This window comes from Filicampus tigris, chromosome 16 (assembly GCF_054856515.1).
Source record: "Filicampus tigris isolate MCC_2025a chromosome 16, RoL_Ftig_1.0, whole genome shotgun sequence".
NCBI lineage: Eukaryota > Metazoa > Chordata > Actinopteri > Syngnathiformes > Syngnathidae > Filicampus > Filicampus tigris.
Window position 1 is genome coordinate 13,460,352 of NC_141232.1, and position 20,390 is coordinate 13,480,741.

Here is a 20,390-nt window from a genome sequence, read left to right on the forward strand (position 1 = left end):
AAGTTTGTACTTTTTATTTTCACTGGAGTTGAATCAGTCATTTGTTTTAAATAACAGAGCGTGTGGATACTTTTGGCACCTTTGCTGTACCAGCTAAACTAATGTTACAATGGCCGTTATGTGTCTATGTATATATTGTGTTCCTTTGGGTTTTAACCAGAGAAAAAGGCACACACTTCTTAATTAACACAATGAAATAGAATCACATACATTTGTTGTTTGTGTACTGTTGTCCAAGCATTAACATCCCAGACCACAGAGCTTGGACTGCCTTCTTCTTGATTTGTTTTGACAACTGGCAAGAGTTTGAAAGCATGCTACCATCGCATACAGGAAGTGGAACAGCAATGTTTCAAACATACAGTGTGAGCTGTCAAATCGTGGCTCTTAGTCTAGTCCGTCTAGTGTGAGCACATCTTAGTTCGCTTTGACTTTAGGTTACAGGCAAATAACTCACACAGTGTGGGTTGGAATTTGATAAGCATGTATAAAATCATATTGTGCGGTGTGTGTGGCACATTAGTGTGCCGTGTGCCGAACGGGAGGGGACTCAACAACAAATATTTGTTTGTCTAGTTATGCCAGTGACATATAGTGACAGGCACAACAATTCAATTCTGTTCCACTCGATGGCAGAAGGAACATAATGAACCTGTGTAACCACTTTCTGTCACATTTTTTGTTTGGTGTTTTGTTTTTAATGTAAAATATATGCACAGGCAATACCGCTATTTTTGTCCAAATAGTGTACCACAGATGCATTTCACCAGCGAGAGTATTTGAAATGTTTGGTCGTAATAAAAATTCCCAGCCTTGCAGTGCTCGATTAAATTAAAATTTCTAATCACGCAGCTTCATGTTTCCACTCAAGACTTCATTTATGCAAAGTGCAAAGTTTACCTTCTTTTCTGCTCTTCCTCACACACACCCGTCGTAATTTGTCTGCCCACTGGTTTCACTTATTAACTTTCAAAAGGTTTCTGGGCAACGTGGCTGAAGAAAGGGAAAGTAAGGCACCATGGCATTTTTTTGGCACACAGTTCGGTCTGTCTTGCCCAGAACGAGGAGGTTACCATGGCATCGGTGGGCACCTCATAAAGCAGACCATTGTTGGCTCTCCTGCGTGTGTGTGTGTGCGTGTGCGTGCGTGTGTGCCAGATAGAGTTGCATGGCAACAACTTCTGGGCATCACCACCAATAGCAAGAAGCTCAAATCCTGCACGGGGCAGTCGGACATCAACACACGTTAGATTATCTGTGTTTGGATAACCTGTCTGCGCAAACATTCTATTTTGGGATCATGACCAATCATTCCCAAACACAGGAAAACAGACAGATGTTGGCAAATGAGGAATTACTTGGTGTGACTTTATTCTGTGCGTGATTAAAGTGTACAGAGATTTTCTCTAGGGCTCAACAAATGACTGAGAGGCAAACACATCCAACAAACATGGTCACCACAATTAGGAAATGAGGCCACAAAAATAACCTTGGGGAAGAAAACTAAATCCTTTTATTTTCTTTTATTGAACCAGTCGAATCCATTAGCTGGAAAAGGGAGTCATGCATGTTTATTTGTAATTGTTTCAATTCCAAATATTGTAGGCCAAATCACCAAGTTGGCTTGCATTCAGATCTGGGTACAATTTGTGGTTACTGCCGGGTGGAGGGGATGAAAAAAAAGACCAGGAGAGGAGTTATTTGTGTTCCCCCCCCCCCCCCCCCCCAACCTTTTTTTTTTCTAGGAGTTGAAAAGCGTGGGTGACAACAAATTTTGACAAGTGTACAATCAGGCTTGCTGCAACCTTTGTGTTGGCGTTTGGCTTGAATGTGTGCAGTCTTGCTGAACAGAGCCAAAGGCCAGACATGTGGGTGCTCTGGTACACTCTGCTGGTGCCTTTTGGAACTCTCACGCAGTCAGGAGCCTTTTTTTTTTTTTTACTCAATTTAATCTTGTCATGGGAAAACAAAACACAGCCTTAACAGATGGATAACTAATGAATGACCTCTGATGATTCATGAGAGCTTCATGAAATTAATTACACAGACATGGAGCCATTGTGGCTGTATGATTAGTTTACATGTAATGAATAATCAATCAATGATAATTAAAGCACAGTTATACGATACATTAATAATCTCAGTAAATTAACTGGTCTGGAATGCAGTAATACAGAGAATCTACACAGACCGTCATAGGGTTTCAAACGAAGTTATATTTGGGCCCCACAAGAGAAGACATCTTAAAATCGATCAAGCTAAAAGAGGCAATCCAAAACACATGAAGATAAGAATGGTAAACCGTTCGGCCAAAATCAGATGGGATAGGTTTCAGATCACCGGTGATCGTCATGAGGACAAGTGATAAATCCTACAGAAAATGGATGTATGAATATTTGGAATGAGTTGGACTTAAAGATCAAAATCTTCTACATGAACTTATATTTGTATTATTTTGTCAAATCGAATTTCTAGAGTAAAATTGTATTTGTTTCTATTTGATCACATTCTAAGATTATTAGAGTGAATGTTCTACATTTAGTCCCCATAAATTAACATGTTATTTGAGTGCTTGCACTCTTCTTTAAATGTGACCGTATACAACAACAAGTAGTGTATATTCTTTCTTTTGTGGTGTCTTGAAGTTCTGTTCTCTCACTTTTCCACTCGGCTCCATGTGGCCTTTGATTTCTGTTTAACTTTTTTTCTTCTTCTTCATAGGCTCTCCTGTTATCCCCTTTTATTTATTCCCCACTTCCTGTTCCTATGGACTTCCAGCATGATTTTTCCTACAATTTATTATCGTTCTTTCATAGCCTTTTTCCCATGTTTTCATCGCTACCACATGGTTTTGTCGTCTTTATCCTCTGTCTTTAGCCACCATTCGTTGTTCAGAAAATGACCAAAACTGCAAATAGCGCCTGGTGCCATGCGTTGTTTTAAGATTTCACATGAATAATTATAGACCAGTGCCCATCATTTGTATGGACAAACAACCATTTACATTTGACCTTTGTATGTGGAGAAGTCCCATATGAACAAATGGAGAACTCAAGGACCGCCATAATTCACACGAAGAAGGGAAATGTTTTTTGTCCAGTTGTATTTTGTTAGCGAAATATAAATATCATGTTAATATCATATAAGTGTTTTGTGAGATATTGTTCTATTCTTAGACAAGCCCTAAAGCAGTAAGCAATGTATTAAACATTTTTTGGGGGGTTTTACATCACTGGAATTTTGCTCATTCAATTATGTTGTGATGAAGAACGAATGCGTCATAATCATCGTAATTCACAATTGCTTATAATAAAAATGCTCAGGAACATATTGTTCCACACGATGTTCTTGATTACAGACTCAGGCCACTTTCAATTTGTATTTTATTATTTTCAGTTTATGAGACACAGACCCGTTTTGGAATGATAATTTGATTGGACAAGCAGGCATATTGAACAGTAATAGTAACAAACAACATGGCCCGCAGTCACCTCACCGTTGGCTGTCAACATGCAAGGACATGAAAGAAATCATCGTGACATGATAATGCAATTACATGAGTCTGCATCCTAGTAAAAATCCACTAAAGCAACTGACAGAAACAAAACGATCCAGAGGATGTCATCTGTGGAAAATTACCCCTCCTATAGGGCCTGCTGATAGTCCTGCAGGCCACAGAAAGAGTACTGTACATCAGAAAAAAAACATGAATGAGTTATGGAGTGCGTTGCAAAGCTATATTGGAAATAATGTCAAACAGTTGTACCGTGCGGTAAACGCACAGTAAGATGAAAGCCAGTGACTCGAGCAGTTTTGAAGCATTTCCCGCGATCCATCTTACTGTATGGAAACGGTTACCTGGAAGAAACGCCCTCACTTGCCAAACTTGCTGTGAACGTGTGCATGATACCTTGGTTCTGGGCTATCGTGAAGCATGTGCCCCACAGATTAACACTTTTAATGAGACTCTTTTCTGTTGTGAATGCCCCCTCTGTTTGCTTATACGACCCTGGTGAGACAAAGTGGACACATTTAAAATAGGTTGTTGTTGTTGTATCCCCTCCTGTTCGGAGGGGTGCATCCTATTATGTCTGAAAGGCTGAAAGAAGGCCTAGTCACAAAAGGTTAAAACCTGAGACTGTCTTATTTTGGCATCATATGAACTATAGGATTTTTTTCCCTTCTAAAGCCATGTGGAAAATGGCTCCAAACAGATTTGAAAGTAAAACAGGTGCCAGCTCCGCCATCTGCTTTTAGTTTTACCTCCCTCTGTCTGCTTACAGCCAATCTTTGAATGATCCCAATTCATCCTGCTCTCATTTTCCACTTTCCACCAATCAGACCAGTGTGACACTATCATGTGCTGACACGCACTCTTTAAGTGCCAGTAAAAAAAAAAAAAAAAAAAAAATTTAAATAAAATCAAAGTGTCAAAACAGAAAGAAGACGGATATTAACTGTACGTATGACATCTTTATAGAACATTCGGGATTAACTGTGATGGCAGATGGATTGATGAAGTGGCCAAAAAAAGTACAAGTCCAAGGGGGAACGGGGTCAAGGAGTTCCAGAGCGAGACTTTGAAGAGGCTGCCAAAAAAGATCAGCTCAGGCCTCATCAACTCTTCCTGCTCTTTATAGCTATATGAGCCTAGTTTTCCACAGTAACCTATCTTAACACACATACACTGAAATACAGTACCGGTATATACCCTATTTAAAAATATATATATTTACCATAGTAAAGTATTATACAACTGACCTAGGGTTAGACCAAATGACTTAGAAACTTTAAAAATAGGCCTACTTGAATTTATTACAGCACTGTCGCCTCCATTACACCGTAAAATCAATCATCTTTAAAATAATTATTATCATGCTGCCATAATTATCCATAGGTATACAATACACTCAGGAGACGTGATTGTAACAATTTCCAATATGGTGGAAAAAAATATCACACTAAAATATTATATATGTCATAACATTATATAATGTCATAAGAGGAATTACACACATTTGAAACAGTTTAAAGTTACTTTAAATAAATATTTTCTATTAAGCGAAACTCAAGTCAACACTTTTGAACGTGTTGAGAAAAAAATATATAGCGCAAAATGGAGAACACAAATATGTGATTGTCCTTTAGAAATCCATTCAATTCCATATCACCTCGTATAATTCCATTTCATGAGATGCATTATAGTATATCGTTCATACTGTTGTACTGTATCATAGTGTAGTACTAGTTTTTTCATTTATCATATCAGTGTACATCAATAAAATCCCGTGGCAAAATGGTTGAAAACAGTTTCGGAACAGGCTGCAGTTCGTTCTTGAGGCCAAGTGACTGTAAAGCACTTATGTTAAGGCATGCTACACATTAAATGCTTAAAAAAAAAAACAATTTCATTGTATTTCATAACGAAAAAATAGACCAATCCGAGCTGCAGGATACTGGACATATTTGGTCTTGCACAACATGATTTATCAGTGTCTCAAATTTTCATACACATCTGTAACTGACTACAACCAAAACAAAGAAAACAACTGAAATAAATTACAAATCCTGGAATAGCTGCAATAAAAAGCACAGACTTTTAATGGCAAATAATATGAATTACTGTACATAAAAGTGAAAACATACTGTTGGCTGGTCTCTCTGCATCCTCCCCACAGAAACCTTTTTTAAAAGCGCGGCGGCACCGGAGCCGGGTTGCTCGTCTTAGAAATGCGGGCCTTTAACCTGGTGGTGCTGGGACGAGCCTACTTCCATTGAGCCTATTAGGACAAAGATATATTTGAACAGAGCGGAAGAAAAAGTAAACAAGTCATCGACAAATAGCTAGCGTTGGGGGTCCTGTCTACGGCTTGGAACTTGTCTTTATCCTGACAAGCAGACGCAGTAAAGGTTGAAAAGAGTTGTTGAGACTGGAGTTTCAGACTCTTATAGCATGCAGGTGCTCTTTTCAGTGGAGGGTCCGCTCCGCCAGACACTTCTTGGCCCGTGCTGAATGCTCTCAGGGTGTTTGTTTGCCTTCTTTTTTGGTATACACTCTGTCTATGGCAGCTTGATACCTAGTCCCCTTTTCCAAACACTCTAAATGAGTGTCTCTATCATTTTTCTTTCATGCTGATGCAGCATTTAAATCTTTTCTTCTGTTTTGGCGTACAATCTTTCGGTGTATGTGTGCGCACATCCATCAGTGTGTCAGATGGGTTGTGCCAGGCAACAGTGGTGTGTGGTCAGTTCACAGTGTGTCCTCTCAGCTGTTGTTTCCAATACACAACTAGCTTTGCCACTAATTCACCCAGGCAGATGGTAGTGAGCTTCGTATACATGCGAATGTGGTTTTTGTGTGTGTGTCCACTTCATTGGAGAGGCAGCTGTGGCAAAGCAGCATCCAGCTTCATGCGAGTAACAAAAAGAACAACCCGTGTAAAACTCACCGGTGTGAAAGATCAGAATGTTGCAAAGGTTTGCAAAGAAAAAAGAAAACAGAACAACACAGTTAGTTTCGTCAGTGTGTAATCCTTGAGATTATACCCGAGCATCGTGGACAATGAACATATTGCTGTGATTTTGTTGAGTAATCCAGCTCAGCGCCATATGCAATACACAGCAACACTCTTGAGAACTACAATGGTAAATAATATGACAATATGACAAATGTATTGGTATGAAACCCTTACACCTATCGCGATTGAAAATGGAAGAAAATTTGGAGTTCAAATTCAACAGAAATAAGATGTGTAGACCAACCTGGAACAGAATTAGAAAGACATGCAAACTAGGCCAAGAATGGTACTGAGGACACACTGCATCAAACCCCCCTTTTCCAAAAAGTATTTAAGTTCCCTGTGGTTTTGTAGAATCAAAACTTCAGGGCCACACATCATCATCATCTAACAAGGCCACAACATTCAAGTTGGTAGACATGTTTTAGTGTCCAACACACAAGAAAAACATGTATAGGGTATGTGTGTGTGTTTTGTTTTTCTTTTTTTTAGAGGTGACTTACCGGTACATAAAGTCTTCCACTGGTTTGTTTGTTCACCAAATCTGTCTGTCTGCACACAGTTATTTCTGTTGCACAGGTTACCTCGGACAATAGTTGTCAGTGGGTCGGGAACGATGGACTGATTTGACCAGATACCCATTCGTCACTGTGTTTGTGAAATATGAAAAGTACGGTAAAATGTCAACTCCAACCTCATATTGCAAACTATGGATATTAATAAACAGGTTTGAGTTAAGAGCTCCTTTTGCAGAAAGATTACCAATTCAAGCAATAATAAGTTGAAAGAAGCTACTGAAGCTAAGTGATGACAAACTGAGGACAAATGATTATTCGGTTATCGGGTGTCATGATGATAATATTGTCTGGTGATGCAACTCTCGTATGTAATATGGCTCTGCAATCCAACTGATTCACCACTAAACCATCCGTCTAATTGGTTTTGTTCTGGTGAATCACTCCAGGTTTCCTTAATAGAAAAAGCAAACATACTGCTGTAACATTGGGTGACAAGGGCACCTTGGGTGTGCAGATGTTCACGCAGATGACAGATGGCGGTGGCACGGCGAAGGCAGCAACGGAAGGATGTCTGCGCCAGGCTGGTGCCACATGCACTCCCTACCTCTTAATTTCCCCCGTTGTACTCAACAGTCTCCCCCAACACAAGGTCTCCAAACGGAGAGCTGTGTGATGTCTTTATCTGTGTGATGTAAACATACTGTGACTCAGCACCTGATGGTCATGAAAGTCTGGACATCATTTCATTTTATACAAGAAAATAAATCATGAAGAGGCCACAGAAAGCAAATTGTACGCTGAATGCTGATGATAAGCATATATATATATATATATATATATATATATATATATATATATATATATATATATATATATATATATATATATATATATATATATATATATATATATATTAGGGCTGTCAAAATTAAAGCAATAACTATGGAGATTAATTTAAATTTTATAACGCACTAAAAAAACTTAACTCAGTTAACTCCGTTTTATCTACTTCCTGTAGCAGCTGACCTCTGCTGACTGTGCAGTCAAACTGAGAGGAGAGTCACTGTTGCAAGGACGGACTTTTACTTAATTTTACTTTAAAAAGTTGCTTGACAGCTCATTGGAGAAATGCTAAATAATTTGCACACTTTGCACAGCCAAATTCAAATACCATATTAGTTGTACGTCTTTGGTGTATCGTTCAACTGTTGTATTTCACTGGAAATGAATCGTATTCAAGGATCAAAGAAAGCTTTCAGAACAGTCTTTGTATAGAAATATACTTGCATTTTTTTCCACATTAATTCCAAGATTTTACTCAAGTAAATAACGGTTCCAAGCTTTGTAAAAAATTGTAGTTGAAAAATACAATTAATCGCGATTAACTATGGAAAAATTTGCAATTAATTTGTTTAAAAATTTTAATCATTTGACAGCACTAATATATACACATACAGTATACATCCCTCCAATAAAAGACAATTCATTACATATCTTGATATACTTTATATACTTATAAATTGAACTAATCAATTTGATTTAAAATATATATATATATATTTTAATATGCAAATATGTATATGGAAAGAGTGCAGCAATTCTTCCACGCATTGCGCCAATTGAGCATTGCACTGCCACATACCGGCAACGGCAAGGTACATTCTTGAATCCGGCCGTTGTGCACTTTGAGTCTCTTTTCTGGCAGAATAGCAAGAGTAAATATTTCACACACACTCATTAAATATATTAAATTGTTCAACGTCAGCATGTGCAGTACATGTGTGATAAATCGCATATATACAGTATGTGACATAAAGACAAACAGCTGTCTATTGTGTGAAGGTGTGCGCCATTAACTGCATGTGTCAGTGAGTGTAGTTGCTTGAACCAAACTGGGATCAATGTCTCTCCCAGCTGCTCTTCACTTCTCGGCCATGAATTTGAACAGTAAATACACAAATTTAGCTATCCTAATGTGGAATCATTTACATGATTGGATTGCAAAATAAAATCTATGTAAAGCATGGACCAGAGAACTCAAATGGATAGTTGACTTCCTCTTTAATAAAATATTTGCAAAAGAAAATCAATCCTCTCATTTATTTTAAGGGTATTAAAATTCAATAAAATAATGTGACAGAAAAATCAAGGGATTTTTTTTTACAATAAATAAAATACGCGATTAACTACAAGTTAACTATGAAAAAATGAGATTAATCGTGATTAAATAATGTATATATACAGTCTGTATCACTGTATATATAGATATATATAGAGATATAGAAATATATATTCACAAAAACAAGTTGTTGCTGTCCTGTGAAAAACACTTGTGTCCAATTCTGGATTTTTTTATTTTTTTCATTTTCACAATGTGACATCAGTACCACGGAAACACCATTCATGTAAAAATGAGAAAATGAAAAAAATGGACATCAGTGTTTTTCACAGGACAGCAATGAATTGTGTTGAATTAGTGTACAAATAGGGGATAATTCATCAGTAGTACGGTAGTTTAACAAAAAAAAAAAAAATCTGCATTTTGTGCAGACTGCAATCGAGGCTGGATGCCCAGGAAGTTGGAGAGAAGAAGAGGATTGTTATGACCAGGTAGAGAAGATAATTACCTCCATTCATCTTCACCGGACCCCGGCATTGTTTTATGATGGTGCATGTGAGGACAGGCCCACTTTGATGAATTTCCCCTTGAATTAGCAGTCACCAGTGGATCTAGAGCCTCCGTCACTCTGCATGCTCTCATTCATCATCTCATTAGGACCCTGCACTGGGCTGCATGGGTCTGTGGACTCCCAGGAAGAAAGGAGAAACTATTAGCTCCATCATAAACATTATAGGGATGCAATCATCACTGTTTACTAGTTTATCTAAGTGGGCAAATATCATCTGTTCTTTAATCACAATCTGTTCAATTCCCCAAACCATTGGATCACTCAAAGGCTAAAATGTTAATACAGTGTACTGTAACATTAGCAGAGAGTTGTTTAATTCCATGGGAATATAAATTCCTATTATAGTGTAGAAAGCTAATGCCAAATGCTTACATTAGCCTAATGTGTGTATACTTATGATAATATTTCCACTTATGCTGTTTACAAATAAAGATTTGCGAGGCTAGATAATTGTGTTAAAGTGTTACCACTATTATCCCAGTGCCTTTGGGAACCCACAAAGTCCCACTCTAAAAGCTCTCATGTGCAACCACGTCCCCAAATTCCACCTCGCTATGCCATCACTCCTCATGCTATAGTGGTTAAATCTTCCAGACAGAAAAATGTGGACATCTTTTGCCAAAATATCACAAAACACATCCATTGGTTCAGTGATTTTCATCTAGTGTGCCGTGGCACTAATGTGTGCCATGAGCAGAGGTGGGTAGTAACGAGTTACATAATTACTTGAGTACGTTTTGGCAAATTTTGTACTTCTAGGAGTAGTTTTAAATCACCATACTTTTTACTTGAGTAGAATCCACTCCCTCTCTCTCTCTCTCTCTCTCTCTCTCTCTCTCTCTCTCTCTCTCTCTCTCTCTCTCTCTCTCTGAGAAAGGCGCATTTACTTTGTCAGAGATCTGCGCCAGGCTCTACCATGTGACTGTGCTTCACCAATCAAACCTAGACTTATGGCAGTCTCGTCACGTGATCATATTCAACTTCAACTGCGGGAAAGTTGTTTTCGGATGAAACGGATCGAAAATGTCTGCATCTGCAGCCTGTGAGAGACTTTTCAGTCATGCCGGACTTCTGTTCACTGCTAAACAATCACAGCTTCACTGCAAGAACCTTTCTTTGTGAAAAATGTATGTTTTGCACGTTTTGTCACATACACACAGACTGAAACACGCACACACACGCACGCACGCACTTACTTTTTTACTTTTACTCAAGTAATTATTTGGATGAATACTTTTTACTTCTACTTGAGTCATATTATTCTGAAGTAACAGTACTTTTACTTGAGTACAATTTTTGGCTGCTCTATCAGATGTGGAGCCAGAACGTGGCTCGTGGGTTGGCCTGGAAAAATCTGGGTGGGCCTAAACATTTCTCTCATATATTGAACTAAAATGACAAACTGAATATGAAATTCAGATCTTCCTAAGACAACCACAATTATGCCATTCTAAATATTCAATAAAAATAGAAAACACAACAAAACGTAAGTTAAAAGAGAATTTAATAATAATTTAATAATAATCAAAAATAATAATAAAAATCATGAATCTCACTGGGTGGGCAGTCTGTCAATCTGGGTGGGCCTGGGTGTGCACAGGCCCACCCAGATTGACAGACTGCTCCTCCCCTGTACTCTACCCACCTCTGGCCGTGAGAGATCATAAGGTGTGCCAAGGAAATTATCCAATAAATTATTTTTGACAAAACAATATTTTTTTTCTAATTAAAAAAAAAAGTTTTGTTTATTTAATTATGCCAACCATATAGTAACAGGCAAAACAATAAAATGTTCTTCCACTAGATGACTTAAGGTACATAATGACCCTATTTGCAACGTTTTGTGAATCGTTTTGATAAATGGTGTTCAGTGAGATTTTTTTCCATGTGAAATATGTACCTTCGCTCAATAAAGGTTGAGAAACACTGCTTTAGTTTACAATCGCACCCCAAATCTATCCTCCCTTGCCCCCGCCTCCATACAGCTTTTAATTGGGCCAAGTCCAAGTTGAACATTGGTTGGCATCAATTTGGACAAGCTGCGTGAATGAACGCAGCTGAACCTTACAGTGCAGTGAAAAAAATCATCACGATGAATCAGAATGATTTGTTGTGATGTTTTTTTTTTTCGTTTTTTCTGATGACCGCAAATGGAGCTACAGTAATCCCTTACAAAGCTTCTATTTTTACATGTTTGAAGAAAAGCTCACATTGTCTGTGGGTAATTAAGAGGATGTACCTGTTGCCAAGGACAACATTTGTTTGGAATATTGATTTCTGGGAGATGAGAAAACAGTCATTCATCAGGAGCACTGCATGGACCACAGGCTTCTGTCATTACCAGGAAATTGGGATATTTTAGGGCTCAGCTCTCTTTTCCTTGGATTTTGTCCTCATCCCCTTTTCTGGGTGTTAAAAATCATATAGTCCCTGCCAAATTGTGAGTAAAACAACGTCATTGATTCAGGCCAAGAAGAGAGTTAAAAATTAGACGAGATTTATTATCATTTCTTCTTTGCGTCAGCAAATTGTAATGCTGGCTTGGCTAAATTCTTCATTGGCTTGGCTTGCCCTCTGTGTGTATATGCAGGGTGTGGGTGGGGAGTGGTTATTCTTTTATCATAATAAAATTGGAAAAAGCTGGAACGGTACTAAAAATGAATAATAAAAAGTAGTGAGTATTATATGTACATACCTTCTTTAAGACTAATTGAAGACAGTACAAATGCTCAGACATTTGGGCCTTTAGATCATTCCAAGAATGTTCCGAAATCTTGCAGCGGAAAAAGGATACAAGCAAATGTCCTTAAAAATGGTTGCACCCCTGCTGTTGCCTACCCATGGCACCCTCCACCTTTCCTGATTTACCGGTATCTATTCTGGTATTGCCTTCACGCACGCGCACACGCACACACACGCACACACACCCCCACACACACACACACCCACAATGTACTATATAATGTTCGTAAAAAAGGTTGAGAAGTGAGTGCCTGTCAGAGAGAAATTTTTTGCAAACAGTATATGTATGGCTGAGTATCTTATCAGTTCATGCTTGTGTACTGAATTTTCAAATGATTACTGTGTGCAAATTGTTAACAGCATAATTCAAATATTTGCAAACAACTCACAATTATAACAGTATTGTTTTGGGGGAGGCGGCACGGTGGTCGACTGGTTAGCACGTCCGCCTCACAGTTCAGAGGTCGTGGGTTCGATCCCGGCTCCGGCCTCCCTGTGTGGAGTTTGCATGTTCTCCCCGTGCCTGCGTGGGTTTCCTCCGGGTACTCCGGTTTCCTCCCACATTCCAAAAACATGCATGGTAAGTTGATTGGACTGTCTAAATTGCCCCTAGGTGTGATTGTGAGTGCAAATGTCTGTCTCTGTGTGCCCTGCGATTGGCTGGCAACCAATTCAGGGTGTCCCCCGCCTACTGCCCAAAGACAGCTGGGATAGGCTCCAGCACGCCCCGCGACCCTTGTGAGGAGAAGCGGTATGGATAATGAATGAATGAATGAATGTTTTGGGGGAATAAAGAAGTTAAAATTAACTGCTCCAAATTATTACACCCAACTCATTTTCAGTTCTTTTGAAATGCTGTTGTGCGTAATAATTTGGAACAGTGCATTTCATGTTTTTTATTTATTAAAATAACTTTGTTATCAATGGGCGGTTTGTTCAAAAACATTTAAATTATCCTCGAATGGTTGATGACTTGAAAACTGTGCGGACTTCATTTGCATCAAAAGACAATTCAAATTCAGAGAAATTCAGAAAAAAATATTATTTGTACAATAATTCGGAACTTGGTGTACTGAGTTGAGTCTTATTCAGTGTAATAATAATAATAATAATAATTCTCAACAATGATTTAACAAGATAGGACACAGATAGCAAATATCATTATGTAACACTTTATTTATTCAATTCTGTAAAAGTGTTTACATTTTCAAATGATCACTTCTAAAACATTCCTAGGAAATCACAATGACCTGCTGAACTATTTTTAGAACAGTCTCACAGGCTGATTTGGTCCTCGGGGGTAATACCTAAGTTTTTTTTTCCACTTGAAAAGCATTCTTGCTCACCAATTTTGTGAAACCTAAATTTGTTTTTCTTTTGATAGTGCCTGTATGCATTTTGGTCACCCACAAACGTTCTGTCCTTGAAGTATTATTGAAATCGGTTGTTTCTTTTTTGCATTATTCTGCTTAAAATGAATAATGGTGATTAAAACAATATCTTTCCCCCCGTCCACTTTTGCATAGGTAGTAAGGCTGTTTTTACAATGTTGTTGTTTGGAGCGCTGCAGAACTGCACTACATCTTACTGTACATATTTAAATCCCGCCGCACACTGAGCAATGATGCCATACTTATGAAATGGACCATCGCAAAATAATGACAGTTAGCGAATCTTCGCTGCACACCAATCTATTGAGCACTGCACCTACTGATGCGCTGCAACAGTATAAGTGCATTTGCCTGTTTAGGGGATCCACATACAATATACTTACTGTACTATATTAAAGGAAACAGTCGATATTTTTAAAGGCTGTTGGCAAAGCACAATCATGCACCCATACATTTAAGCAACAGATGCTCTCCATGATTTGCTTCCACGCCAAAAGTACACAGAACATCCTAAAACTGTTGGGTCACTTTTATAATACAACTGCTGGTTTGACACATCTGGGTCAGAGGTTGGAGCAGTTTTAACACTGGATTCAGATTAGATTGAATTATTAAAGGGTAAGAGATGCCCTGCACTCAACATAAAACAAAATACGATTGATTTCATAATCTAAGTATTAGTATTGATTGGCTGTTGGTTTTGAATTTGCTATTTATATTGAGTTGGGACTGGGAGCAGTTTTGGACCGGTTTATGGCATATAAATTGTACTAAAAGACATCAGATAGTTACACTATGTATTTAACTATTTATGGTAAATAAATACTTGATTTTTTGGATCAATTGAGTGAAACTGGATAATGTCACCTGCTAATCTCACAGCACAGTAACATGCCGCAGCACGGTGGTTAGGAATTACTGGATTAATTAGGCTCTAAACTGTCCGTAGGTATAAATGCCAGTATGACAGGTTGCTCATGTGTGACCTATGATTGGCTGGTGGTCAGTCGAGGGTATACTCTGCCTCTCACCCAAAGTCAGCTGGGACCGGCAAACCTAATGAGGACAAGAAATATAGAAAATGGATGGATGGATTATTTTGTTGTGTTTAACTTTGCAAAATGTGTTAAACACAGCACACAAGCCTCCTACTCAAGCACCCAGAAATAGATCTGTCACGTTGCCACTATCCTCTCCTGTCTAACTGCTAAGGAGCCTTTTTGCCTTTGACTGACATTGATATGATCCCTTAAGCCCCAAGCTTGGCACCAGATCGCTCCTAAAACAAATTAAGCTTGTGTCATGCCCACACCCACCTCCAGCCTCCCGCTATACCCATACCCAAGGAACCTTAAATCTTTAATGGAGCTTTTTAAAAACTATTTTATTTGTTTGCTCCCAGGACACAAAAGTGGTGGCAGCTGCATCGCTATGAACAGATCAAAGTTTTCGGGTGGTGGCTTCTCAAAGAAGAAAAAGTGGAGCACAGAGGGAAAAACAAAGATCTTGTACTCACATATTCACACCTATTTTTTTTTTCAAATTAAAAACATCAATCGCGAGAGTTAAACAATGCCTTCCCACTATTTCATTTGACCTCTTAACTGCAGAACACTTGACCTCTACACATCATACTGTGCACTAAACCCCTCTGATTTACTGTAGCTTATGTTCAGCCACACGGAGAAGGATACCATGTTAAAAGCTTCCTCTCTGTGATTTAATTTAGCCCTTGAACCTCAGGGATTCAAGCAAAAATGTTCAACAGTTTTTTTTTCCAGGCCAAATCATTTTTCCCAGCAGGGAAGGACCAACATTTGGTCACTTTCTTATACCCAGTAGTCTTTTCCCACGTGTTCTCATGTTAAAAAAAGTCTTGGCATCTGAGAATTAATTAATTTTCTGTTTACCTCCAAATGTTTAACTATAAGGCACAGGCTTAAGTGTCTTTTACTAAAATAATTACACTTTTTTTTTTATCTCGCTGTCTCCCATTCATAATCTCTATAAAATACTCACAACAGAGCAATTTGCCCCCTTTTTCATGTGTTAATAATTATCTACTAGGTCAGTAATTCCCAACCATTGTGTTGTGGCACATTAGTGAGCCCCAAGATATCTCAAGGTCTGCCAAAAGTCTCAAATAACAACAAAAATGTTTATCTATGAATGCCAGCAACAAGCAGAAAAATTAAATGCTCTTCCCCTCAATGCAAAAGGTACAATTAATTTATGTATCCACCTGCTGCTATTCATACAACAGAATAAAACCATTGTGTTTGACGAAACATTGTGTTTGAATAAATTGAAGTGAAATCATCATTACTTCAGTATTTATAGTAGTTTACTTTTTTTCTGACACTTTAATTTGGTTGTGTACTGTGATATTTTTCAAATGTATTCATATACAGTATTCATTGCACAAAATTAGCTATGAATATTCAAAAAATAATTATCCAGTATTACTACTGTCACTAATATACTATAATTTGCACTCTATAATTCCATTCAATTTAATCAATAAAGACCAAATGTGAAGTAACTTCAGAAAATGCCAAATGAAATCTAGGTAAAGTAATTAAACATTCTACAAAAAAACAAAGCATGAAAATAAAATCATTTCTATTTCGTATACTTGACAAAGTAAGCGTTTTTCCGGAGTGAGTCAGTGAGACGCTGGCCGCTCGGAAACCGGGAGTGTGACGTCATAAAAAGACATCTGAATAGCTCATTGCGGACCGTGTAAGAAGCTACTTAGAAATGGACTCAGAAAGCGATATTTTGAACTTATCTGGGGGGATCCAGGTGTTTGAAGAGCTGGATGAAGAGGGAGGTAGTTGGCATAATACAGAGCAGAAGGATTGTTGTTGTTGTTTTTTGTTTTTTTTAAAGGACGGACTAAGCATGGACGGAAGTGGGTTTTTGTTCGTCCCTCTATTCGTTCCTATCCGGGTCAAGTACCGACTGAACATGTTGTGTTGGGTTCTTTTAAAAAGCAAGACCTCTGCATGTCTGGGGCGGAGCTATGGTGTGCACAGTGTTTCGTTGTATTTTATTATTGTATTGAATATTAAGAATGGCATAATTGTGGTTGTCTAAGGAAGATCTGATATTCATATTTTTCAGTTTGTCGTTTTATTTGAATATACGATATGTCGGGACAGGAGGATTGTGCTCAGTGAGGGAAATATTTAGGCCCACCCTGATTTTTTCCAAGCCCAGCCATTAGCCACATTCTGTCTCCGCCCCTGCTGTGTGTTCTCTTCTACGGAGCCACCTTCATTAATTGCCTGCACAACGCTTTTTACGTGCTTCCCAGTACCACATGCATATTCTGTCCTCTAGTGGTTCAACACATGTAATACCACGGATAATGCCACAGGAGTCAAGGACGCCATATCATATAGCTCATGCGTCCCCTCAGGAGGGCTGCTGCCTTTCTCTTTCTTTCCCCAAATTGTGTCACAGGTTGAAATACCGTGTATATATATATGTATATGTGTGTATATATATGTATGTGTGTATATATATATATATTTGTATATATATGTGTGTATATATGTATATATATATATATATATATATAATATATATATATATATATATATTTATATATAATATATATATATATATATATATATATATATATATATATATATATATATATATATATATATATATATATATATATATATATATATATATAGACAAATATATATATATATATATATATATATATGTGTGCCCTGCGACTGGCTGGCGACCAGTTCGGGGTGTGGTCTGCCTTCGCCCATTGACGGCTGGGATAGGCTCCAGCAACTCCCCGCGACCCTATATAGGATAAGCGGTTTGGAAGATGACATGACATATATATATATTATATATATAAATATATATATATTTATATATTAATATTTTTCCCGCATGTTTACAATTTCTTGCAACCAGTCATGACTTGTAAACGAGACGTTTTGTTTCAACTGTTTATTGCAGAATTGAACAGGTATGCGGTTGAACAGTTTAGATGTTGCTCTGCAGACAGGAAAAACAAACTGGACTGGCATTGCCCGAACGGCCACAGCTGGAATCGGTAGCCAGTTAATGTGGAAGCCAGTTGAACTGTAACACAAACTGGTTCATTTACGTGCTCCGAAAACGTGCCTTATCTTTTGGCCACTGAAACAACTGGTCCTGAATATGGACAATGCATTGCCACATCGCCGAGGCATTTCGAGGAAAAACGCGACAAGAATGGCAAAGAGCAGCAAACGTGACAAAGAGCAGCAAACGTGACAGTAAACAATGCAGTACAATGGATGACTGGCGAGTCGATGTCTTTTTGTGACGTCACTCACCGAAGATTACCGGAGATTACCGAACATTTGTATTTTTGTTGCTAAACGCGTTGCTATGGGTCTAATTGTGAATCTGGATAGGTTGCGTTAAAAAAACTGACGAAAGTATGCTTCAAATAGTTTTAGCCGTCAAAAGATGGTTGGTCAAGTTTACTTCACACTTAGACTTTAATGTTGGAGGAAATACAGAATGTCTTTTGAAATTGTACAGTATTTTATTTAGATTTATTAAATTCAATTGATTAAAATATCAGGAAAAATTATCAACCGTTACACGATGGATCCAGTTTGCCTTTTGATAAAAATGAATATATCCTGAACAGGCACTTTCAAAGCCATCTATCTGGGGTCCTTTGTCAGGCTAAAGAAAAATGGCCGCGTCCGTTCTCTGTAGGAGGACGATTGTGGTCTGTAACACATATAAGTGGATTTCAGCACCAAAAACTCGGAATTCCCCGAGCTATCCGAACGGGATTCAACTACAGACGGCATCATATAACCCCAAACCTCTGAAACTGAATCTTCGCGATCCTTATATTCCAGACAAGAGTAGCGAGGAGACACCGGAATGGCAGAAGACGAGCAAATACGATGCGAAGCTGTACGGTCGCTACGGATCAGCGTCCGGTATCGACCCAACCTCGCTGTGGCCCAGCCACGAAGAACTGGACAAGTTAATCGCGGAGGAGAATGAGTGGCATCCTCCGTTAGAGGTTATGTTGAAGAATATCGCGGCCAAACAAAAGGAAGAGGCTGAAAAACGCATGGCAAAGTGAGTGATGCTAACGCAGCTAAAACCATATTTCTATAATCGGACAGGGAATAAACAAACTCATTCTTGTTATTGAGGCTCTTGTGTCGCTTGAATTGAAAGCTTGTAATGTCTGTATTCCACATGCCGTCTAAACCAACGCCTTCTTACAGAAAAAGTCACCTTAAGTTTGACGTGTAGCTTGGGAAAATGAACTATGATTGTGCATAGGTTTACCCATTGATACGGTGCATCTTACAATGTTTACTTACACTATGTGTTAACCGCAGGCAGCACATAGGAATGCTGAAAGTAAAATAAAATATGTATATTAAAACACTTAATCCCACAGAGTGTTGCTATTTGAGTCCTAACACCTCTGGAATGTGGGTTTGTTGTCTTTAAACACTTGTTTATTCGAACAGATCAATTTAAAAATGCCACTATGCTAGTATGTTGTTAACGCATTCAGTGCCAAGGACATATTTATGTCTTGGCATATAAATATGTCTTTGGGATTGAATGTGTTAACATTTACTTAACTCATTCACTGCCAAGGAGATTTTTATTTGCCTTTTCATCGTCCAGCCATTCAATCCCATAAATGCATTTATAAATGTTGAAATATTTTTCAAACTTTAGGGTAAAAGAGGGTCTGAAAATGTCTGGCACTGAATGAGTTAAAGGGTACCGGCACAGTTCATTCAAGTGAAATGGATATCATTCAATTGTTGATATACTTACTACTCTGAAATGATGTGGTTGACTGTCAATCAAATGATGACCTCCACTAACATCTGTTATCATGATCATTTCTATTCCTGTCACAGAGAGAAGCTCATCGCAGAAAACATGGCCAAAATGCCCAAGATGATCGCCGACTGGCACAGAGAGAAGCGTGAAGCTAAACAGAAGCAAAAAGAGGAGAAGGCGCGTCGTGAAAAGCTGCTGGCTGAGGCCAGAGAGCGTTTTGGCTACTCAGTGGACCCCCGCAGCCCCAAATTCTTGGAAATGGTTGCCGAAGTTGAGAAAGAGGAGAAGAAAAAGAGGAAACTAATGAAACGCAGACTGAGAGAAGAGCAGGCTGAAGTCCCTGTCACTCCTCCTGTTGCCTCCTCCTCCTAAACTTGGACTCAGTCAGCATAGATGTAATTAACTAATACATTTTAGTCTGTCTACTTAATGAGCCCCCTTAAGTGATCATTTTGTTTTCTAATGCCATCTGGAATTACAAGAGCTCAATTTTGAAGTTACATTAAAAAGTTGATTCTCCTTCCTTGTTTAACTGTCATTGTAATAAATATTTCTACGCAGACCGCATTGTGTTTTCAAGAAACGTGGAGCGTATTGCAAAGTGTCGTGAGTGGACCTGAAAACTTAACACACAGTAGGCAAGATGCAAGTCTGCTTGCTTGCTACTGCCGA

The 20,390-nt window shown here is 38.3% G+C and overlaps 1 protein-coding gene across 1 annotated transcript; it reads left to right on the top strand.

The window, feature by feature from the left end:
- The first annotated feature begins 18,536 nt into the window (after nucleotides 1-18,536).
- On the top strand, nucleotides 18,537-20,280 carry gadd45gip1 (growth arrest and DNA-damage-inducible, gamma interacting protein 1). The gene is made up of 2 exons (XM_086055935.1): nucleotides 18,537-18,986; nucleotides 19,796-20,280. The coding sequence occupies exons 1-2, from the start codon at nucleotides 18,586-18,588 to the stop codon at nucleotides 20,088-20,090; spliced, it is 696 nt and encodes a 231-aa protein (XP_085912061.1). The 5' UTR covers nucleotides 18,537-18,585; the 3' UTR covers nucleotides 20,091-20,280.
- Nucleotides 20,281-20,390: the final 110 nt, after the last annotated feature.

Bases quoted from the DNA above. Each gene is read 5' to 3' on its own strand.
- gadd45gip1 (XM_086055935.1), top strand. From the start codon at position 18,586: ATGGCCGCGTCCGTTCTCTGTAGGAGGACGATTGTGGTCTGTAACACA. The intron at 18,987-19,795 runs GTGAGTGATGCT...TTCCTGTCACAG, and splicing joins GCTGAAAAACGCATGGCAAA to AGAGAAGCTCATCGCAGAAA.